This window comes from Drosophila miranda, chromosome 3, assembly GCF_003369915.1.
Source record: "Drosophila miranda strain MSH22 chromosome 3, D.miranda_PacBio2.1, whole genome shotgun sequence".
Lineage (NCBI taxonomy): Eukaryota > Metazoa > Arthropoda > Insecta > Diptera > Drosophilidae > Drosophila > Drosophila miranda.
Window position 1 is genome coordinate 4,860,487 of NC_046676.1, and position 24,976 is coordinate 4,885,462.

The window sequence follows — 24,976 nt, forward strand, 5'->3', positions numbered from 1 at the left end:
TCCGTTGTTTGTTTTCCCGTGTTTCCGCTGCTCATTCTTTCTCGAAAGTCACTCACGCGTAAGGCACGTTGCGTGCTTTATGAATCTGCCCTGGGTTCCTTCTCTATTACGAGTACGAGTACGAGTACCAGTACCTTCTAGACAGCTTCAACTTACTTCTGTTCCCCTCTTCTTCTCTCCATCTATGAGCGACTCTCTCTCCTTTTTCTTGGTCGTGGCGTTCTCCTACTTATTTCCGGGTGATTTTCAACTGCGTCCTTTGTGCTTTTCCTCAGAGCACCATTTCCTTCTCGGCACCCTTGTTTATTAAGTCTAATTCAATTCTGTATGAATTGTATTTGTTGCTTACATTAAGGCGCGAAGTCCTGGTCTTAGCTTCGTCTTGAAGATCTAGGGTTCCTTCTCAGGAGCGCTGAGAAGGGCTGAGTGGGGAGGGCTGTCGTCGCAGTTGTAATTACACACTTGCCCATTTCGGGAAGGGAGGGGGAGGGAGTTCTTCAATGAAGGTTTTTAATTAAAACTTCGATAAATAAGCTCAATTTATCCAGGAAGAAATTTAGAATTTAACAAAGGCAAGACAACGCTCTCTCCTGTGTCTCTCCATGTCGCTCCATGTCCCTCCGTGCCCCTGCCTCTCACCCGCTTGTGTGCATTTCTTTGAGAGTGCAGATTTCCCCCATTTTAATTGAAATTTGCCAAGGCAAGGCGGAGACATGCTTGGTTACACAGAGGCGCAGACAGAACGAGCAGGATGCCAACGAAATTAATTTGACAATGTTCATTTCAGAGGAGACGGGCAAAAATCGTAAATAAATATCTATAATATTGCATCGGCCACATTTATCATGGCTCTAGCATTTGCAAAGTGCATTCCTGCTCTGATTTGGGAAATTTGAAAAGGCTTGATTGCATTTGCATCCCATTCAAATTTGTGTGCACTCCGTTTTTGTTTCTGTTGAGGCATAAAATGTGACAAGTGCGTTCGTGTGGGACAACAATATTTCCACAATTGTTTCAATTATTCAAAATGCGAGTGAGAAGCGAACAGCAACATGCATATACATTTGAGTTAGCATGTGGATCCCAGGCAGGGGACTCCTCTGACGGGAGGAGAACAAGTGCTGTTAGGGTGGCTCATAAATTTTTATCGCTCTTGACATAGACACACACACACACGCACAGAGCCCCAAAGACAAAGAGAGCGAAAGAGCGAGCGCCAAGTAAGCACACATGAGCTGCCAAAATTGCTAGACACACAGAGACACAGGACGCAGTGAAAGTGCCCCCAAGTGGATCGGAGACGGGGACAAGTCAAATCAATTGACGCCAAGACGCATCTTCACACAGACTCAGACACAGTCACGGACATTTTTATTGTCATTGTGTTTTCCATGTGTGCGCGCGTGTCTGTGTTTGTGTATGGGTGAGCCATACGATTAACCTACAAATAGAGGCAGAAGGGGCAGAAGTCGGAAAAGTCTGTGGCAGGTCCACATGCAACTGCAACAGTTGCACACAGAGCCAGACATATGTACATGCCCCATGGACGTGTGGACGTGTAGATGTGTGTTACGACCGACCCGACGGCGGCGACAATCGTGAACAAGGTTTACACTCTTTTGGCCAAAAGGCAAACACAACGAGTGGCGGCAAGTGAGTAAGTCTCTTTATGCCGGTCTGTGCCACCTCTCACTTACCCCGTTTTCCACTCACCCCCTCCAGTGTCTCTGGTTTGTTTGTGTTTAATTTGCGGTTCAACAGATGCCGACAGTCGATGACAGGGCAACCCCTCGGGGCACCGACTGCAGCGCGAAAAACCTGCACCTGCCCCAGCTCCAGAGCCAGCCCCGAACACCACTCCCTCTTGCGCCTGATTAAGTTTTTGCATTAATTTTCTTGCATCCTCGATGATGTCCGCCCCCCAGATCGGAGCTTTAGCCCTCGTCCTCGCCTTGCTCTGCCTTGTTTGCTTAGCCATTAGCTGTGGAAGCTGTGACCCGCGTGGCATGGCTTTGGCTTTGAGGTTGCGGGCGGGCTCCTAGCCGTTTACTGACCTTTCTCTCCGCAGCTTCTTCTTCGGCTTCTGCCAGATTTTGCCTTGCTGGCTTTTCACGCTTCGGCTGCAATCAAATTTATAGGATGCCCCCTGAAACTTCTCCCCCTTCATCAGCAGCACACAAATCGCACAAAGTCGATTACGAAATTTGCGTGTGGAAGGCAACCTTTTCTTGATTGCGAAAGCGCAGAGGATTCGATTAGGATACGATTTCAGCACTCGATATGGCCAGCAGTAGCGATAGATTGAGGAGTACACACTCGTACACAAAGATGTAGAATGTAAGCACCTTTTGATAGCACTCGTTTGGCCAACTCAATTATGGAAATTTCCCCTGTTGCTGCCCTTTTTCCGCTCTCCAATTAGCCGCATGGCGAGAATCCAATCTACATAAAACTCTTGTTCCAACTTTCCATTGTTTCTAGTTGCAAGCTGCGATGTGGCTGCTGTTGTGGCAATTGCAGAGTTTGCTCATTAAGTCCTCGCTGAGGACTCACTCCGTTTGCCTCCCCGGACTGGGAACGCGCCAAGTGTAAAGTGTTTGCCCAAGTGGCGGACGGCCAAAAGAACGCGACCTCGCCCCCTCAAAGCTTATTTTTAGATACGAGTACCTCAACAAAGTTTTTAATAACACTTAAGTCGAGCAGATAAAAGGTGTGCGCCAGGATATTCGCCGGGCAATGCAATAGGAGGAGAGGAGGCAGACACACACTTGAATCCAGCTCCCTGGTTGCTGTTCTCGTCGGTCATTTGCTGTGATTAGTATAAATGTGTAACAGGTAGTGACCCATTTTCCGCACACCATTGAACCAGAAAGAGGATAAGGCTTTAAAGACCAGCCACCGCGGGGAAAGTGCTCCGGCTACACTCAGCGGATAAAAGAGCATCGGACACCGCGCTGACGAAAAAGACAACCGATGTTACTACGTTTTCGAAAACTTACACTCATTTTACTACAAAAATGTAGGATAGGATGGGACAGAAAATAGGATTATTATATTGATTTGTTGATTTTTCTCAGTGTAGCTCTGGGTCTGCGCTTGTGGGAGTTTGTGTCCATGTCGGCAAGCGATGCTCGCGTGAGTTGAATCCACTTTTTGAAGCCAGCAGCTCGTTTCACGAAGATTAACATCAAGCACACCTCTGGGGGCGTCATGTGTGCGTGGAGGGCGTGTTAGACGGAGCCATAAAGAGCCGCCATCATCGCTGTAATCAACACTTTAAGGCCAACACGCTTGTTGGCCCCGTTTTGGCGCCACCACTTTGTAATCATGAAGCTGTGTCGACGACCCTAAGAGCGACGAGAGAAAGGGGTATTGTACGACGGGACGCCAGCCTGACCAGAATCGACATTGGTATTGCCACCAGCCTCATAAAATAATTTGTTTATAGCTGCGACCGTTTTTGGCCCCATTAGCAGTTCAAATCCATGGCAATAAATCTCCGAGCTGGAGGCAGGCCAGGCGAACTCCTTTGCAACCCAACGCCTGATGCCAGATGCCAGATGGCAGATGACGCGTCGCCCGTTTGTGTGTGCAACATAAAAGCGTATTTTATGATTTAAGCACCACAAGGCCACAGGACGCACAGCCCACGGCCGACGGCATAGACACACATGCGGAATGTAATCACACATAAAATGTGATACTTTACTACAAATTCGACATTGGACCCAATAAAGTTTCCCAATTGTTGGGCTGGCTCAATTTCGTCGTAAACAAAATAAATTGCATTTTGTGGATTTTGCATTAAAAAATTGCAAACAAATCTAGTTTCCCCTAAAAACAATCTCAATTAGTTGTGGTCCGAGTGCTGCTGGCCACAGCATTCCGGCCAGAGCCATTCCAAGCTAAGTTCACTCGAAGAAAAGCAGGGAGCGAACTAATACCCTTCGGGCTAAGAAAAAGTGCAGGTTATCTTTGAGCCTCACAGCACTATTCCATCATATCCTCCTAGAAAACCAGAAAGAAATGATAGGTATTTTCGTGATAAAACATGAAATAACACCCTTCTTTATTGCTAATCGATCCTCAAAGTGAATGTGTGCCATCAATCCTTTGTGGCACATATTTCTCGCTGTGTGGCTGTGGATAGCTAAAGGTTAACGCATGTCCATCATCCGCAACAGAGGCAGTCAACATGGCCCCGGTGCGATCGAGCGGAAGTACGCAACCTCACACACGCACACACACACACACACACACCACACGCACATGCACACGCACACACACACTTACATATTCGGGACCCCAAGCCCTGGCAAACTTTTCTGCGGAAGCTTTTGTAAGAGTGGTTTCGAAGAAGTTTTGATCTGCCTGCGGCATTTGAGGCATTTTAATCAACTATTGGCCACTGAAGGCAGCTTGGCATGGGGCTAATAAATATTGGGAAACTCTCTGGCCCCCAGTGATTGGCGTGGCCTGGACTGTGTCCAGATGCAGATGGGAAAGTTAGCTTGCCATTCACAAGTGACAGACGGACTGTATCTACATATCTCTCTTTTCCGTTGTAATCCCCCAGAGATACTAGCAGTTTTTAGAGTCAGTCGGGGGTTGTTATCATGTCACATGCTCCATCTTGCCATTGCACACAAATCCTTGACTCCTTGAGTGCATCGTTCTGCCCCATTGGTGTGGGGAGCAGGCAAATGTGCTTTTGATGACATTTTAAATGCCGTCCGTCGTGTCAGGGAATGCCAAAGCAACAAGAGCATCAGCACTAGCATCAACCACTCTGGCCTGATCCCGATTAAATCTTCATGAAGCTAATCAACCCCTTTTCCCTATTTTCCATTCACGTGTTTTCCAGCTTGTGATTCCGTTTTGGCTTTTGGCCTTAAAAGAGAGCTCAACTCATTCGTAGAAATCGAAAGGGGAAAAACATAAATTGGTTTCCAACAAAGCTAGCATAAAAACGAGGGGGAACGTTGTGAGTTGCTGCGGAGACCGCAACTCTACATTTATACCCGATACTTAGTCAGTATGGCTCTCCTTAGGCAGACGCCGCTAATATTAAACGACACGACAAAGAGAGAGACAGAAAATCAGTCTGAGCTTGTCGTCGGGCGCTGCGTGGCCACTGCAAATTGATTTCTTGCTTTTGGCTACAAAAATTATCCGTTCTGATCCAGATTCAGCAATCTGATAGATATGGTCATTATCTATGATTTTGCGTTTTTAGTTTTCTCGAATGTGCAATATTGTGGATGCAACAGATTTTCGTCCTTTGTGGAGGCGGAAGGGGGTGGGGCGAAATTCTGAGATATACGTTTTATAGTGAGATCTAACAGAAGTGCGGATACCAAATTTGGTTACTCTAGCCTTAATAGTCTCTGAGATTTGAGGATGCCCCAGATTTTCGTCCTTTGCGGGGGCGGAAGGGGGTGTGCGATATCACAGGAGTGTGGATACAAAATTTGGTTGCTCTGGCTCTTATAGGTTCTGAGATCCTTGAACTCATATTTTGCAATTGGCAAAACCGACCATGAAACACACAGGTTAGAGAGAGACAGAGCGAGAAAGAATGAAATTGTTTTCTTGATTCTGGCTATAATAATTATACGATCTGGTTGAGATCTTACACTCTAAAACATATAGTCATTTTCTACGATTCTTCGTTTTTGGTTTTATCGTATCTTTAAAAATGTGGATGCCACAGATTTTCGTCCTTTGTGGGGGCGGAAGTGGGCGGGGCGAAGTTTTGAAATATTTTTTAAGCAGTGACATATCACAGAAGTCTGGATACAAAACATCGTTGCTCTAGCTCTTATAGTCTTTGAGCACTAGGCGATGAAGGGGACGGACAGACGGACAGACGGACGGACGGACAGACGGACAGACAGACATGGCTCAATCGACTCGGCTATTGATGCTGATCAAGAATATATATACTTTATGGGGTCGGAAACGATTCCTTCTGGACGTTACACACATCCACTTTTACCACAAATCTAATATACCGCAATACTCATTTTGAGTATCGGGTATAAAAAGAAAAAGAGGGACGCAGCAATTTTCTGCTTTCTTTTCTGTGATTTTTCCCTGTCTGATGCTTTTGAAAACATTTGCAGTTTTCGGGTGCTCGAGCAGACACGTCCTGCAAAAGTTTCCAGAGGCCCCTCGCTCTTTGAGTTGTTGATGACATGTTTGGGTGCCAGATAGAAACAACTGAAAATGTCAACAGCAGGAACGTTTTCATTTGCGGAAAACAGGAAAAATTAATTCAAGTTCCGCTCGCTCCTTCAGCGCGCTGTGCTTTAAAATGTAAAGCGAAAACTTTTGGTCGGTCCCGCAGTTCTTTTGCAATATATTTATGTATGTTCTCTCCGGCCCCGACCCCAGTCCCGGTCCCGGTCCCGCCCCCGGCCCATGCCAAGGCACAGATGTCGCTGGTACTCGTACTCGTAGGTTGCCTACTGTCTTGCGACTTCTGCGTGGGCCTAGCAGATTTAATTAAATTTTTCTGTGTAGCGGAAAACATTGTCAGGGCTGCTGCGTGCGCCAAAGTTCGCCGGGTTGCTGGGGCACTCGGAAGTGAATTAAATTCTAAGATAGATAGTCCCCCACGGCATACGCATATTGATATTCCCCTGTCCTTCCATGCAATTAGCATCATGACTCCGATGCATTCAGAGTTTCTCTCCAGCTCTTACACACTACGAGAGCTTCACGTCGCATTAGCCAGTGAAAAAGCGTCCTGGCCTATTCCTGGCCCCCTTTACGCCAGGTTCTTTGAGAGCGATGCAAATGAATATGCACTAACCACTCACCACCTGTGTGGCCGGCAGCGCAGGGATTTCCAAAACGGTGAAACGGGTGAAGCAAGGAAAATGTTGTGTGGAGCAACAAACTTCACTGGCAGACAGATTTCCCATTAAAGTTTATCATCATCACAATGTAAAATGGCTGTGAATTTCGCATAGACCCCGTACCTTGCAGAGAAGCGGCAGAGACAAACAAACGAGCAATAATCTTCGTTATTTTCCTGCATCAGAATCAGAACTACCGTACACTCGTACTTAGACTGCTGATAAACACTTCATTAGTATTCCAGAATGAACCCAGCAATTAGATATCCTACCAACTGGCTCAACTGTCCGTAGAGAGCACCTGGCACGCAGGATAGAGAGAGTTCGTGCCGAACAGAAGTGAAACAACGTTCAGCAATCGGAGCTGGTCTGTCGCCTCTGGTGGCGCATACTGCCAAAGTATCTGTGGCACGGGAGCAGTTTGGAGCACGGGGAACTCGTGTGCATTTATTAGCATTGCAGTAATTGGCGCATGATGCACGCCGTGCACCTAAACTCTGAAGTTATTATCTGCTGGCAGGTGTTGGAATATTCAGTTACGTATTTATCAAAATTTTTGCCAGCTATGTGCAGTGGCCCAAGCCGACCCCAAGCCCCCGCAATATGTGCACTTGCCTGGAATAGATTGCATTTTCCCTGGAAACCTAATTATATCATGTTGCAATTAGAGGAGGTGGAGGTGGGTGGAGAGCAGACTGCCGTGTAGTTGTGCGAGTGTAGCCGGCGTGCTGCCTAGGTGCAAACTGCTCTTGACTTGGAAAAAAGCTTGAAAATTGAATTGGCTCCGTGCACTTAGCATGCAGGAGTACGAGTACGAGTACTCCCACGTATAGACATGGTAAAGGGCCTTCCGTATCCTTTGCTTCGACTGTAGTATCTGTGTGCTGTTTCATAAGCCAGATGCACTATCTGCTACTATATTTAGACTGCCTGAATAGCGTACAAGTACGCTCTTCATCCATACCTGCACACGGCGGGCGGGCATCCACAGCAGGCACTCCACCCGCTGCATCCTAGTGGACTGCGATGATTCAGATGATTCAGATGATTCAGATGGCTGGATGCTGGCTTCTGGCTTCTGTATCGATGTGGGTTTATTTGGCCTGCACTACACGCTTATCTGATTTGCGAGGCAAGCACGTGAGCCGATTATGATTACATACGAGTGGAAGCTGCCGTTGCAATTGCGGTTGCAATCATGCTGCTGCTTTTGCAGATACTTTTGGTTCGAGCTGCGCAATTTGTTGAGCATTCCCGGCAGCATTTGAAAATGGGAAAAGTTCGAATTGGAGCTCTGGGGGGCTATAAGCCGAAGATTAAATTATACCTAAACATTTCCTGCTTTTTGTTTACTTTTAGCACATCGCGGCCACCCTTGAGCGGATGCGGAAGTCGCTAAAGCGGAAGTCCGCACGGTTCTAGCTGTTGGGGAAATAGCAGAGGGGAAAGTGGTGCCAGAACATCCACATTAAAACGGAAAGCGGAAATCAAACTAAAGTGTGACGCCACACTCGGACTCATAATGTTCGAACCCAAGCTGCTCGAGAAACAGAAACACACGAGCAATAAAACATAATGTTGAAGCAGCAGTAGCTGTAGCTGTAGCACTGAGGCAGAAAGAACACACACAAATGTACACAGAGCCAAAGGCATTCCATTGAAAGTAAACGACAAAGAAGGATCCTCTTGCACCAGAGCCAGGAGCAGAGCCTCTCAAGTGAGGCCAATTCCTTGAGCGACAAACGATTTACAGTCTAAACAGACGACGACAACGGCGACGGCGACTTGGACAAAATGGCGGACTTGGAACGCATACGCCTCGTGCTGCTTGGCGGGGCCGGAGTGGGCAAGAGCTCCATTGTAAAGCGTTTCCTATTTAAAACCTACACAGACAAGTACCGCGCCACCGTCGAGGATCTCTACAACCGCGAGTACGACCTGGGTGGCGTCACGTTAAAGGTGAGTCTGTGTCCGGGTCGGGGTCCGGGTACGAGTCCGGGAACAAAGCCCTACAATGCTGTTAGTGTAAATATGAAAAAAGTCTTGCTGTGCTAGGGGTTCATTGTGGTTACTTGCTGACATTTGAAGAGGACCTTTGTTTTCCGTCGCGTATTGTTCGCTTGCGCTCAAAGTTGATAAGTTAAAGTGGAAGCCTGCAATTAGAGGTGAACTTCATTGGGCCAATCAAAGTGACCATCAACTGGCAGAAATGCTGCACGTAAGCACATTAATTAGGCGGAAATCTACTAATTGGATGTCTGGAGAATAGCCTGTCCGAAAATCTCAGACAGCATCACTACCTCTAGGCATTAAATTCCATATGCAAAGTATAAGCCGCCTAGACACGTGTGTTCCTTGGTTTCCCTGGTCTCTCGGCAATGGAGTAGAAGGGATGCCGACCTGGGAGGCTGGGGCTTTGAGTACGGTTTCTCAATGCCTGCTCTGTTGCTGCCCGAGGGCATAAATAAGGAGGATTACACATATGTACATATAATCGTATATTTATGAGGAAAACGCAAGTTGAACGAATGACATCTTGTTAATTTAAATGCACTTGAGGCGAGCCTAGTGTGCGGAACAGCAGCCGTCAATAGCCCTAAAGAAATTCAATTCTCTCACCATAGACTTACACATATTCCTACTTCTTACTGCTTATTTTGCAATGCTCCGCTCGTTTCTAAAATTCACTCCAAAAATTGTATAATAAAGCATCGAACAATAAACCACTACACTTAAATCTTACAACGGATAACTCTATTCGTAAATGCGGAATCAGAGTTGTTAATTGTCACCCATGTTAATTGTTTTTTGTGGAGCAAAAGTATATAGGCCTATCTTTCACGCGTCCTTCGCTTTCTATAAGGGGTCTCCAAAAGCTTCCTTATGGACAGTCAATAGCTGCGACCAGGATGGTCACCCTGGTATATTATATATTCTTTCATTTTGGTATATTTTGAAGTGGAAAGCTTATATTGTCCGTTTTGTGTAAAATAAAATATTTGTAAAACAATAATAAGAAAACCAAAAATTATAGAAAACATATAAATTAAATACTAAAGTCAAGAAAATCAGTAAAAGCAGCAATCGAAAACACCCGTACCCGTACAGTAATGCTGTAGCGTTAAATATTATTTGATGTTTCCTTTTATTGCGTTGTTGTTGTTTTTTTTTAATATTGCTTACACTAAAACACACACAACTTTAAACACAAGCTCAGACTGATTTTCTGTCTCTCTCTTTGTCGTGTCGTTTAATATTAGCGGCGTCTGCCTAAGGAGAGCCATACTGACTAAGTATCGGGTATAAATGTAGAGTTGCGGTCTCCGCAGCAACTCACAACGTTCCCCCTCGTTATATCTGTATCTTGTGTTCTCTTCTCACAACAACACGAACCGTTTTATCTCGCGCCCCTCCGCCGGAACAGCACGAGGAAAATTGGTTTGCGGTTTACTCGTGTTTTCAAAATTGTGGATGCCACAGATTTTCGTCCTTTTTGGGGGCGCAAGGACTCAAAATTAGGTTGATCTACCTCTGAGAGATGGACATAGAAATATATCAATAGAAACAGATTACATAGAGAGAGATATAAAACGAGGGGGAACGTTGTGAGTTGCTGCGGAGACCGCAACTCTACATTTATACCCGATACTTAGTCAGTATGGCTCTCCTTAGGCAGACGCCGCTAATATTAAACGACACGACAAAGAGAGAGACAGAAAATCAGTCTGAGCTTGTCGTCGGGCGCTGCGTGGCCACTGCAAATTGATTTCTTGCTTTTGGCTACAAAAATGATCCGATCTGATCCAGATTCAGCCATCTGATAGATATGGTCATTATCTATGATTCTGCGTTTTAGTTTTCTTGAATATGCAATATTGTGGATGCAACAGATTTTCGTTCTTTGTGGAGGCGGAAGGGGGTGGGGCGAAATTCTGAGATATACGTTTTATAGTGAGATCTAACAGAAGTGCGGATACCAAATTTGGTTACTCTAGCCTTAATAGTCTCTGAGATTTGTGGATGCCCCAGATTTTCGTTCTTTGCGGGGGCGGAAGGGGGTGTGGCGAAATTTGGACACGAAACGGTCAAGGTCCGATATCACAGGAGTGTGGATACCAAGCTTGGTTGCTCTGCCTCTTATAGGTTCTGAGATCCTTGAACTCATATTTTGCAATTGGCAAAACCGACCATGAAACCTGTGTGTTAGAGAGAGACAGAGCGAGAAAGAATGAAATTGTTTTCTTGATTCTGGCTATAATAATTATACGATCTGGTTGAGATCTTACATTCTAAAACATATAGTCATCCTCTACGATTCTGCGTTTTTGGTTTTATCGTATCTTTAAAAATGTGGATGCCACAGATTTTCGTCTTTTGTGGGGGCGGAAGTGGGCGGGGCGAAGTTTTGAAATATTTTTGTAGCAGTGACATATCACAGAAGTCTGGATACAAAACATCGTTGCTCTAGCTCTTATAGTCTTTGAGCACTAGGCGCTGAAGGGGACGGACAGACGGACAGACGGACGGACGGACAGACGGACAGACAGACATGGCTCAATCGACTCGGCTATTGATGCTGATCAAGAATATATATACTTTATGGGGTCGAAAACGATTCCTTCTGGACGTTACACACATCCACTTTTACCACAAATCTAATATACCGCAATACTCATTTTGAGTATCGGGTACAAAAATATATAATAGGGTCGGAGCCGCTTCCTTCTGGATGATACACACATCTACTTCCACCACAAATCTAATATACCTCTACACTCTTCAAGTTTCGGGTATTATATCCATCGGGAAATCCATGTTGTACAAATAACACTAAAACACAAAAATTCTTCTTGCTCGTGGTTTACACTCCTCAAATTCTGATCAAGAACTTTTGCAGAGCTAGGGTATAATAAGAAATATAATATAGAAAACTTCGTTGTACGGAAGTTCGTAATAGTAGAGAAGCTCGACTTATAGCGGATATATTATATAATTTTGCAACACGTAGATAACGTTGCTTCAAGTTCAGATCTGGAATCAGGACTCTACAACAATCGATAGCATTGGGGTATGGCTGGATACATCTTTGATGTCGAATACTCGTATATGTATGTACACTATATGCCTTGTGAATTGTGTAATTTGAGACACTTTAGTCATCTTTCCCTCCAAACAGAACCAAAAATAGCCATATATGGCGGGAATCGAGAGATTTCCGTGCGAATAGACAGCACTGGCATCTGCCACATTCTAGGGGCCTTGTCATGGCCGGGAACTTCCTGCTCCGATGGCACATCTCCTTCATCCTCCTCCCTTGTTAGTGTTTAAGCTGATTATTTGCTGTTCAAACTTGTCTTACACCGCAAGCACTCTGCGTTAGTACGAGTAGTACGGGTATATCCGGGAAAAGTTGGGGCAGAAAGTTGATTAATAGGTGTACAGGATAGGGCGCTGCGCTGGGTGGAAGATGGAGGTGACGTTGCCATCATCACCGTCATCACCATCATCATTATGATCATCATAATCGGCGTGGATGTGGATGTGGATGCTGGCAGAATTGATGTTGAAAGGCGACATCGACACTGTTGGTGGTGGCGTCGTCGTTGCCGTCGTCGCCAAGTCTCGTTCTGGGGCTCTCTTTCCAGAAAAAAGTCGTTTTAATTAATTTCATTTTGACGCCCAATGGCCATCTTAAGGACGCCAGGTAAGGCGTGGGCTGAATCTTTGTGTCTAGATTGAATTCCACTCGAGGGCTGTCAGTAAGGCTTAAAGTGATTTATGCAATCTCCAACGGCAAAACGCATCCAAATCAATTTTACCTAGAACATTTTGCCTCCTGCTTGGCTCCTGCTTCTACTAATGTTTCTGCTGTCGAGGCTCTCCTTAATGGCCTCTACTCGAGTTGGGAAACAAGAAGCAACTGCAACCCGCTGTGACTGATTGTCGGAGCTGCGTGTGGCCATCAACGGGAACATTACATTGCACTAAACGATTTTCTGCTCCTAAAAAGCAATTTTGTGTCGTACGAGCGAGTGTGTATGACGCAGCTATCCAGCTATGAACTCGATGCCTCCGAACCGAACCGAACCGAACCGAACCAAACCAAACCGAACCGAACAATGAACAATGCCTGCCACATGGACACGAAGAGAATCGGTGCCGAAAATCCAAATTGTGTCATTTCGTAAAGTGTTTTTAATAAAGTTTACTCATTCCGGCCAAACAATGCGTTACAAATTTGCGTCACAATAGCCAAGGCTGAATGGGGAGCAGCAGCAGGGCAGGGGACGCTGGAGGGCTGCCGCGGAGAGCAGACACTGACACTGCTAAACGTTTGGCTTTGGCTTTGGCGTTGGCCTTTGCACGCTGTTGACACTGCGGCTGGGAACAATGCATATCGCGTATACGCCACGCAGCACGCTATACAAAATAACGGATGCCGACACTCGGGATTAGGTGGCATCAAGTGAGCATTGAACGAGGCACGAGGCACGAGCCACGAATCATCACCCAGACACCGACACCACCACGGCGTACTCGTCCTTGTCCTAGGCATGGAAGCGAGCCTTCGCTCTTCTCTTTACATTTAAAATGGAGAGTCCACACAGAATTTCAAGGTTGAGTGAAATGGCAGTTTTTTCTTTAATAAAATTGCGGGAAACCCAATTAAAATTTGCTCATCAAATATTAAACCGAACGGGGTGTGAGTGCGGGTGCGGGTACGGGTGCGGTCTGCAATCAAATTTGAGTCATGGAATATTTCATTACACGTAATTTTTGCTCATCAATGTTGCATGCTCCGCCTCCGTTGCAGGTGGACATTTTGGACACGTCCGGTGACATGCAATTCCCTGCCATGCGACGCCTCTCCATTGCCACGGCGCACGCGTTCATGCTCGTCTATGCCGCCACATCAGCGCCCAGCTTCCAGTGTGTGAAACAGTGCTTCGAGGAGATCCGAGAGCAGCGCGGTGACTTCCAGGTGAGTGTTGCATCCAAAGTGGCAGGTGGACGTGGAGGTGTAGATGGACTCCTGCATTTTGGATGCAATCAGCGGTGCGGGCTGAAGAGCTGTAGTACGAGAGAAATCTCTCATACGCAGTGTGATGGCCCCAGCCCGCAAAGCAATTAAAATGCTCTCATTTGAGGCGGAGCGCCAGCAGATGAGAGATTAGGCCCGCCCGCACTGAGCTCTTGTTCTCCAACTCTGCAGTTGGTTGCTGTTATTGTTTTCCTATTCGCTTTCCGTTTTCCGCTTCGCGCTGCCATTGTTCCCGAGTGTCAATTATCGCGCACTCTTCCCGTCCTGCGGGAGCCGCGGGAGCGGTTCTTTGTTTGTGCCGGGCCTTTCAGCTTCCAGACTTTGGAGTACAATTGGAGCTGCTCCTAATACGCGTACTCGACTCTCTCTGCTAATTCCCTTTTTGTCGCCTTGCAGGACATTCCTATTGTTATTGCCGGGAACAAAGCCGACCTGGCCCCCACCCACAGGGAGGTCAAACAGGAGGAGGTGACAGATTGGGTTTTCTGCGAGCTGCCGCGCTTAAGGTAAGTCCAGCCATTAATTCAACAAAATACGAGTATACGTAACCCCCCAAATAAAATTGTACAACAGCTGCTGCAGGCGACAGCAATTAGGGACCAAAAGAGCCAGGGCCGGGGCAACCCCCAAAACCGCACAACCACCAAAACAGCTGCAATTTTCATAAGTAACGCAACAAAGTGGAATTAAAAAAGCTCCATAAATTGTACGAAACATCCCCTTTCAACCCCCAACGCCCGTCCAACCAAACCATTCAAATAGCAAGGGAAATGCCAAATGGAAAACTGAAACTGCAAACTGCAAACTGCAGAAGGCAAACGGCAAGCGGCGCAATTAAATTGCTACAAATGAAATTAAGCGACGGCGAGCGTGACAGCAGGCAGAGCAGTGAAAGGGAGTGTCGGCGGGCACTTCCCGGAGCCTTTTGCCACCGAAATCAGTTGCATTGTCCGAGGATGGGGTTGCGGTGCTCATGCATTTGCGGTGCATTTGTTGGCAAAAAAAATTGGCCATTCCATGGCCAGCAGTAACAGTGAGAGTAACAGCACCTGATTAAGATCCTGATCGAAAATAGCAATTCGCCGTGCAACATTTCCCAGGAAATATTCCCACCCAATAGCTCCTAATTGGCCATGCCCGGTGGCAATTGGTGTCGCTGTCGCATAGAACATTAATTGCCTGGTCCCATTGATACCTACAAGTATGGCATGCATATGCATAAGTTTTACTTCCATTTACTTCCAACTGCATTCAATGATAGTTTTTCCGACTGCGAGAGAGGGAACAGGAGTGGGATATTGGCAGCATACTGCCGGAATATCTCTTTAAGGCACTATGCGATCTACTGGAACTGACCTGATTAACTTTTGTGTTTTCACCATCAACACTTTTAATGCATTTCTCGCGTGACAACTGGCCCTGAAAGGGGTATTCATGTCCTCTCCCATGAAAGAGCCTCGCACTTGCCTCCACCGAAGGCAGTTTTCATGTTGTAATTGCGACCTTAATAAACCGCAAACCAGGACTCGTAAAAATCACTTACAATCACATACGTGCCAGCCGCCCTGGAGGGGCTTGGCATAATTCCATTTAAGGTGAGGAGGAGGAGGAGGAGCGAAGCTGAACCAAGTCCCAGGGCAGCGGATGGAGGAGGCGTGTCGAGGCCGGCTCGTGTTGCGGGTAAAACATGCGTGCGTAAACTTATTTAAAAGCACCAGACACCACACAGAAGGCGCACTCAACCGAAGAATGGAGATGGCAGACGATGAAGCAGGACACGAGACACAGGACGCAGGACACAGCACACAGGACACGGGACACGGGCGGCAGAACACAGTACTCACGCCAGCAGACTATTCGCGTTAGCATTACATACAAAATCCCTGCTGGATTAAACATTTACGTAGATTGATGGTGCGGTTTTGGGTATGTCGGGCTGGGACGGGTTGGGACGCGCCTTAACCCCTCGGCCACAATCTCGCACCTCAACACAGCTCAACCGCAGACCCCATCCCCATCCCCACATCCACTCCCACTGCGCTGCCACAGCCCCACAGACTTGACGTGGCATGTTCTGTGAAGCATTCTCCAGCAGCAAGCGGCAATGCAATTTGTTGCTCTGCTGATGCTTCCTGACCATCTGGCTGTCTGTCTGTCTGTCTGTCTGTCTGTCTGTCTGTCGGCTCTGTCTGCGGTTAAGCGCTACGAGAGTACGCCACTCCAAGTGCATTTATCAGCCTGACTGAATATAGATAAATACACATAGGTATGCAACTATAGAAACTGTGTACATGCATACTCACGGGTAATTGGTTTGCTTTGTCAAAGGTGGAGCATTGTGTTTATACAGCATTTAATTGCAAAGTCATGCGCATTTCTCTGGCCATGTTTATTCTAGTAATATGAAAAAACATTACTGCGGCTATGTGGCCAACACTTTTACTTTGATTTACTGCCGTGGCAGTTTATGGCATTAACAATTCAGGCATCTATATGCTTGTGTTGCCCACTCGACCATGGCAATTAAATGAAAATCTGTGGATTAAATACATAAATATTAATTCTTTTTTGCTGTTGAGTGAGCCATAAAGGTTTTAAATTGTGTCCCAAAGCCACTTTCCACAGGTAGTGCAGCATATGCATTAAGATTTAACGAAATTCAATTCTCAGAAAAGTATTTTTGAAGCATCGAAATTTGTCGCATATTTCAAAAGTTTTCAGTGCAAATGTTACCTGTTTACTTGGCCATATTGATAGATACATATATCAATATGTATGTGCGGGTATGGCAACCGTGCCTCTTCCTCGTCTCCGGCCTTGCCGCAGCTTGTCGGCACAGCGAATCGGTTTGGTGGCCGCAAGTTGCAGCGAAACCATGACATGCTCAATTCAGCCATTAGCCACTATTGCCACTGCCCCTGCCACTGTTACTGTTCCTGCCCTCGGGTCGTTCGCGTTGAGGCCCCTGTCACATGCCACTTGCCCCATGTTCCACATTGTTGCGGCGCACAAAAACACTGAATGCTATGCATCGAACATACAATATTGTTGCTGTTGCTTGCTGTTTGTTTTTTCGGAATTTACATATTGCCCGCTTTATTTTTGCTTGTCCGAAGTTTCGGATGTATTCATTACGTCTACGTTTACGTATCCGTATCCGTATACGTTTACGGAGCTCCCAAAAGTATCCACTAACAAACACTTTTTGGATTTTTTTTCCATTGCAGGGCCAAGGTCCTCGAGTGCTCAGCGAAAGAGGACAGCAACGTGACCGAGCTGTTCAAGTCCTTGCTTTCCCTGTCCCGCTTCCTGCCCACCAGCAGCGGCAGCAGCGGGTCCGGCGGCGGGGCGGCCGGCGAGGCGGCGCCCAGCGGATTCAAGCGCCGCTCCTCCGCCTACGTCAGTGCCTCGTCCAGTCGCAGTAAGTATGGGGCGATCGGAGCGGGACCTTATAGAATGGCTGGCCAACGGTTGCCATGGCTATGGTCATGGCCAGCATTCCCGCTGCTTTGGCTTTGGCAGTTTCAAATATCAATTAAACATTCATATTCGCCGGCTATGATTGAAAGTTTGCTGTGTCACACTATTCACGGTTTTGCAGACGGCTGCCAATTCCGGCCTTCCATGGGTCCTTCAGTCGAGCTTTGAGCGGAGCGTGCCACTTCCAAGTCCAATTACAACATTATTCCGAGCTTTACGCGCCTCCCCATAAATGCAATAATTAGCCCACGTCTCTGGCAGGTCAACGGTGTAATTAATCTGGGGCTTATGGCCATGACTAGGACCCAGTAGCCGTCCGGCTTAATCAATTATTGAAGGACATTTATTAATTTATTCATTTTAAATCACACAGTACGGTACAGGCCGAACCAAAATCGGGTGCCAATTAATGGGCTCTCTTTAAACATTGCTACATTTGTGCCAATTTGGCTAATTGAACGCAATTAGCAGGGCTGCTACTCGCACAATTGCAGGACCCTAATTAAATGTGGAGATTCGGCAGCCAAAATGGATCAGGCTATCGCCATCGCCATCGCCATCCAGCTCCCATCCCACCCCCATACCATACAATTGACAAAGACAAACTCTTTTTCATTATTCATCGGGCGACATAAAGGAGGTCCAATCAGAAAACAGAAGCAACGAAACACAAGCCAGAGACAGGGGAAGACATCATTCTGTTTGTGGAAGGGAAACACTTTCTTGACGGCCCAGTCCCGAATTAGATCAAAATGTTCGAGGGCCAAGCACGTGTATTAATTAAAGAGCTTGACCTTCTAATTACCCCATTATGGAATGCTTTATTATCTCATTACAAACTTGGCGCGCGGCATGTGAAACAGAAAACAGAAAGAACAGCAGACGTCGGCCGATGGGGGACGGGGACGGGGACGCGCCTCAAGAAGTTTTCAATTTTGGATCCGCAAAGTATAAATATCTAGTTAATTAATGTTTCCCCAAAATGTTGCCGCTGACCCCTTCCTTCCCCCTCACCACATTAGAGCCCAGCCAAATAATTAATTTAATTTCCGCTCAAGAAAAAAGTTGTTGAATCATTACGAGCTGCCGCTCAAAGCCCCCCCACTTCCGGCTCTCCACATTGCTGCCAATAATTGAACTGTTTGCCTGGAGGACTTTTGATAACATTTTTAGTTGCCCCAAAACCATGTTTCTCCCTTTAAACATATTCTTGCTTGTTCCTTACCATTCCATTCAATTCAGTTCAAGTCATTCAAATTAAGTGCAAAGTTGGCCGCTGGCAGACGCCTCGGAGTGAAGATTGTATTCTAGCCCATACATTCCAGCAAATTTAAATTTAAATGCGAAACAAAAAGCAGCCATGTTCATGTGCTCACTCACTCTCTATCGCCCCTCTCTCTCTCTCTCTCTGCGTGTGTCCACAAAACATTAAATGCTGGCCAAAAATGTTGTCAAATATTTGGTGAAAAGAGCCACAACTGTCGATGACAGGCAGTCAAGACACGGCGACAATTGTGGTCGGAATGGCAAAGGTCGAGTGGCAGGGGCCGTCGTACTCCTCTGGCAGTTCAACGGACAGCCCAGCCCTCAGAGCGGACCTGTGTGTACCACCAAAAATGGGTCTAAGCACTTAATCACTTGAGGAGTCAAGGCGCCGAGACTGTCGCTAGGAGTGGGTCTTGCCACAGTCGAGTAATTGCCTAAAAAAGTACAACGCGGCATATGCAAAAACAAATCAGAGAAATTTCATTTGCGGCGCTGCCATTTTGCGGCTGGCATTGTGCATGTCTCTGTGAGTGTTTCAGTGTGCCAGGACACGTGCTTACAGCTCAGAAGTGTCGGTGTATGTGTGCTTGAGTGAGGACATCAAAATGGCCTCGCGCGTAAGCTGAAACCATGAGACAAAGCCAAGGCTGCAGGCCACATACATATACACATGCTGCGGCTAGAAAGCGGCTCCCCCGGCCCATCCATTACGCTGGGTCGTTGAGGAGGTTTCGGGTGGCACCGCAAGCAGCCTGCCTGCCAGCCCCGGGCTAAACTCAATTGTGAGAGTTTCTTAATATACTTCAAATGCGAAATACGTTCTGCGCCACGTTTATGCGTTGAATTTGTTGCCAGTTAAGGCTCAAACTTCCCGATACCCTGCCCATCGAGCAGCTAGGCCCGCAATCTCACTCGTATAAACCCATTTTATATGGCCAAATCCATTTAGTCGCACAAGAGCAAGGGGAAAATTGGAGTATTGGAGCAGTGGAGCAGTGGAGCAGTGGAGCACACAAATGTTTTGTGTTTTCTTTCATTTGTAGCCACGCAGCTCCGAGGCTTGTAGCCGTCTGATGAAAACCCACACGAAACAGGGGAAAATAAAACAAATTTAATTTAAATTTCTGTTACACGGCATACGCATCAATTCCCGCCGCATATGCACAATTCATATCTACAAAAACGAGCCCCAAGCCCAGACCCACATCCATCCGATTCCACCCCAGCACATTCGATACACATACGCGTATGTGTTTGCTTTCGTGCTGGGATGGCAGTATTTTTATGATGCCGCTCCGGCATCAAAACCTAGGCTTTGCAGCGAGCTCTGCCTGACTGAAAGTCTGCTGGGGGTTGCGCAGGGTTAAAGAGCATCGCTTAGTCGGTATTTACTATCCCTTTGGCAGCAGTGGGGGCCGCTCTTCTCTCGCGCTCTGCGCTTCAGCGGCATCTATTGTCCTTTTTATTTTATTTTTTTCTTATTTTCGCGCTTTTTTTCTGACAACAATGGGTTGCTGGTGACAGCCGCCACAGAGAAGTACTCTGGTCGTGCAACATTCTGGCACACAGACAATCAACTGCTGACGAGTTCAATAATTCCATTTGCACGGATCATTTAGCCAGAGATAGACTCAGACGGCTTAATAGGCTTTAAACTGCTATAACTAATTTGAGTCGACTCCAGTCCAGTTTTGTGTGTGCCTTCTTTATGGTTTCCATGATTCACACCTCGGTTCATCGCAGTCCGTTGTAAGTTCTTTGTTTGTCTTGGGCTGTATTGGACGCTTGACTGGCTCACAAAGGGCAGCAGCTCAGCAAACAAGCAAACACCTTTTGCTTAAATTGAATACCTTCTGGCTTGGTAATGGCAGGTTGATTGGGGATTAGTCGGAAGTTAATCACTTCATTGGCGTGGCTTAGTCGACTCGAATGGGTAAATGGTTGCTGCAGCCAGTTCGAGCACCTTTCCGGAGCTGAGTTGTGATAAGAGGAAATGCCAAAAGGGTCTTGCATCGGTCTTATCTCCATACTCGTTCCATCTGTGCAACCGACTGCGAAAAACTCATTTCGAGAAGCACATGAATTGCGTGGAAGTTTCTCGAGTGTGGTGCCCCTGTTTCCTACTCAAGTTAATTGTGCCAGTCTTCGGTGGCAGCAGTGCATACTTGAATGGGTTCCTCAGCCATGTGGCAGCTGCAGTTGCTCCAGCAACCGCCACACGCGCCACGGGACAAGGGCCACGCGTTACCGCATTCGGGAAATTGGATTACAAACTGCAGCATTCCCTTTGTGGCGAAACGAACAGGAAATTTTCTAATTAGCAAATATTAAATTCCGTTACAGACAAAAACCGCATGAACAGTCCGGCTTTGGGCGCGGCTGGGGGCAGCGGCGACAAGAAGCCCTCCAGCCTCGTCGATGCGGTAGATGTGGCCAGCACCAGTGCCGAGGCGAAGCTGAAGCCGCGTTCCAGGTGAGTGCCCCAGGAGCCTGCATTCTGAGTGCCCCGTATCTCTAATCGCCCAATATCCATATTCATTACCATTTCAGATCCCTCATCCGCCGCGCCTCCCGCAAGACCAAACAGCAAATCAACAACGCATCCGATGACTGCAATTTGCAGTAAATATTCAAGGCGTCGGGGGCATAATTAAATTATGGATTATGTGGCCACACAATATGTATTATTAATAGTGGATTGCAGTTAATTAGTGTGCATAAACAAAGGGCGCGAATATTTTTTTTTTCGATGTAATGAGTTGATAACGTGTTTACGGCATTAAATTCGTGAAACCCAAACTTGCTCAAAGGCAAACAAACCAGGAACCCAGTAACCCAGTCACCCAGTCACCCAGTATCCCTGTAACCCGTATGTGTTGATAATAAATGTACAACTCGATAATTAGTGTATGCAAGCAATACGTATTTGCATATTGGCTATCTAATGCATTATTTTGTGCCACAATGGCATACTCCAAAATGAAACTCCATGTCTGAATGCGTTCAGGAAAAATATTATTTAAAGAGTGCAGATTATATTCCCATTTGTAGCATTTACCAGACCGCATCCAGCAGTCGAGTCCGATGGTCGCTGTCCATTTGTCAGATATCTATGCCAAAATGTCTCTCAGTTTTACTTAGAGAGAGAGACTGTCAGTCAGGGACTTTGCATCTATGGTTCTATGGAAAAATAACTCTTAAGCAGAGTTAATTGCAAATATTCAGGGGAAATCGGTTTAGGGTCTGCATTAGGATGGGCTATTTATCCCTTGAACTGAATTGAGTGCCACCATTTCGATTTATTGGTTACTACTGCTTGGGGGGACCAGTTTATTTATATTTGAAATTACTTTTATACGACTAAAGAATATAGATTTTCCACAGAGAATTTTGAGAATTTCACTCTTGCCTGAGGTGGAAATTTGTGCGCGGAATTTGAATTTAATCAGTGACGGGAGAGGGGGAGGTCTGGCGGGGCATCGAAGAATCGTAATACAGTTCATAGAGTTCCTTTTGTGGAGAAATTAATGGCTCAGTCGTTGTTATTCTGGGAGAAGACTAAGTTTAATGCGTTTTCCATTGGCTGGCTATCATACTACCTGCAGGTATAATAACTTAAACATAGCTCTAAGGTTACTTCTAAATGGAATATACATATTTACAAGTGTACACATACTTAATTGCACATCTAGCTGACACTGTAGTCAATATTGAAGCGTTTCAAAAAATCTCCAAAAATGTTCCAATGGTGGTGGATGGGTAAAGAGGTTTGGATTTGAGCAGCTCCTCTCCACTTGAATCAGACATGAAGGCCAAAAGGAAATCACAACGAGAAAGAGTGTGGGGAAAGGAATACCATAAAGCAATTTAGTGGCATTTTCTTTTGGCTTTCAAGAACCACTGAAAAAGTAGGAAAATCTTTTACGGAAAGTACAACATACATAAATTTACTATGCAAAAAACGTAATTGTAAAATAAATTTGATGCGTTTTTGAGGAATGTTTATCAAGGATTATACAGGGTGTACTACTTATGCTAAATGGCCAAAAAATCAAAGTTCCCACAAAGCACACTTTGGTTAAATTTTTCGGTGCTTTGTGGGAGATTTACGATAAAGAATACTCGACAAATCTGTTGCATGCAAATTATTATCCATTTTCACACAAGTTACAGTTACAGTTACAGTTACAGTTGCAGTGGTGTGTATGCATGTGTGCTGTGGGTGCATGTGATAAGAAACTCTTTGTGTTGTCTCTCTCTCACTCTCTCACTCTCTCACTCTTTCTCTCTGAATTACTTATTCAATAAGATTTATTTGAAAGACTACGGAATAAACTGTTAGATAGTACAGAGCATGGCAGGAGATAACTAATGGATTTGTAAATGAAAAGAATAAAAGCAGATGCAAAGTGAATTGTGATGGTATATTGTAGAATACATAACATACATACATACCAGTAGATACATATGTATGTATGTACAGAGTATAATATAACTGTGCAGAAAGGTTGATTTGTTCAGTAGTTTAAATAGAGATTTATTTTAATTTCTTTGTTGATTTCGGTCCAGGCTATGGCCAAGCCACGAGTTATTTAGTTATATATAATATGTATAAGAATACAATGTGCAGCGGAGTTTGTTTTATATGTAATACGGTTTATACATTGTTACTGCGTGTAGTTAAATGAAACAAATCTTAAGAGCCCTCACTGGCGCTCGATCTCTTATCAACCAACTGTAACCTAGATACAAACATACATACAATACGTATACATATATATACAAATATATATCAGCGACTAGTGGGAACACATGGGGGAGCCGTAATTTTTTTAAGATTTCACCGTACACCGTATATCAGTATATCAGCTGGCTAAACCACTTATCCAATTTTGAAATACACACACACATACATATGTATTTTTGTCTACGTAATTCGATTGTTCTACCAATTAAAGTTAAGCCCAAATGGGAGTCGCTCTACTTACCACCACTAAATCCAAAAATACTGTAACCTAAAAATAGTTAAAAGCATAAAACAAAAAACCAAAGTAACTTTCTAGGTGTGCGTACATATGTGTATCACTGTCATGTACTTGTAGACTAATTGAATTTCAATTCAAATTGAATTATTGACAATTGTATTAGCCCGTTAAAATAAACCACAATACGTCCCAATGCGCCCCGGTCTGTAGTGTTTGATTTCATTGCATAATAAATTTCATTCCGCATTCTGTGTCCGGTGGACTAAAAGCAACAGTAGCAGCACCAGCAGGCAGCAGGCGGCTCGCCAGCCATGGAAATGGAACAGTAAGCAATTTCCACTAAATCAATTAAAAGTAGTGCCGTGACCCCGTATCCGCTCTCCCTTTACAGTAAGCCAGCCAGCCGCAGTGTCCATTAAAAGTAACTAATGGAATTTTATTCAAATTATAAATTGCATTGGCCTATAAATCCGCCATTTGCCAGCTTAAAGCAGACGTGTTTGGTGATGATTTGAAATTTGCATATTGCATATACCCATATGGGGAACAGGGGACCGCCCCCAGGAAGGTAGCCTATTACCACTCCGAACAATAAACAGCTTTTCTAGCGCGCTGCTTAATTGGTTCACATTATGCAAAATTTCGAATGCAATTTACAGTGGCATTGATTTTGCATTAAACTGGCTCAATTCCATGCACTGCAGCGTGCGTGTAGGCTTATTTTGCGAATGAGAAATGCTCAGGCCAATCCTAGTTGCGTGGCCCGTTGCTAGGAGACTTAAAGTAGCTTAATTAGCATTAATTTCTCTTTGAATTTGAAATTTCAACGAAATCCGCATTACCGTGGCGCCTTCTGACGGTGGTGACGTGAGGTCACTGCTAGCACATTTAAGACGACGTCTGGCGAAAAATACTCGTACTATAGTCACAGCTGTAAAGCTCTTGCTTACGCGTCAATGCTTTTTTAGTGAATTTCCAGATGTGCGTCACTGTTGCCGAATTAGCTATTTTTTTATAGCTAGTTTTAGTCAAAATACAATAAAAGCAAGTAATTAGAATAAACCAGTTAAGTAGAAAAATTATTCATGAATCGTATAAAGTTATGTGGGCTTGGCTAAATTTATTATATATCTAGTAATACTCCACGGAAGATCAAAAACGCGGAATATGAATAATTCGTCGGTATATTTTGAAGATGAGACCGTATATTTTGGTATTTATTTGAATCGGGTATGAATCGGTAATAACCGGTTGCTAATTCCATGATCACATACCCTGGGGGAAATGGATGATATAGAATTGCGGATATGTGTGTCATCCTAGGCTCTAATTAATGCAGA

At 45.4% G+C, this 24,976-nt stretch overlaps 1 protein-coding gene across 1 annotated transcript in view; it reads left to right on the forward strand.

Annotated features, from left to right (window-relative positions):
• The window catches only part of LOC108160827 (GTP-binding protein Di-Ras2), a 29,760-nt gene extending 5,938 nt beyond the window's left edge, over positions 1 to 23,822 (forward strand). Inside the window, exons 2-7 of the mRNA XM_017295057.2 lie at positions 8,223 to 8,822; positions 13,678 to 13,845; positions 14,302 to 14,411; positions 17,133 to 17,326; positions 20,995 to 21,124; positions 21,202 to 23,822. Coding sequence (XP_017150546.1) covers positions 8,658 to 8,822; positions 13,678 to 13,845; positions 14,302 to 14,411; positions 17,133 to 17,326; positions 20,995 to 21,124; positions 21,202 to 21,277 — 843 coding nt within the window. The 5' untranslated portion in view covers positions 8,223 to 8,657 and the 3' untranslated portion in view covers positions 21,278 to 23,822. The remainder of the gene's footprint in view (positions 1 to 8,222; positions 8,823 to 13,677; positions 13,846 to 14,301; positions 14,412 to 17,132; positions 17,327 to 20,994; positions 21,125 to 21,201) is intronic.
• The last annotated feature ends 1,154 nt before the right edge of the window (positions 23,823 to 24,976 follow it).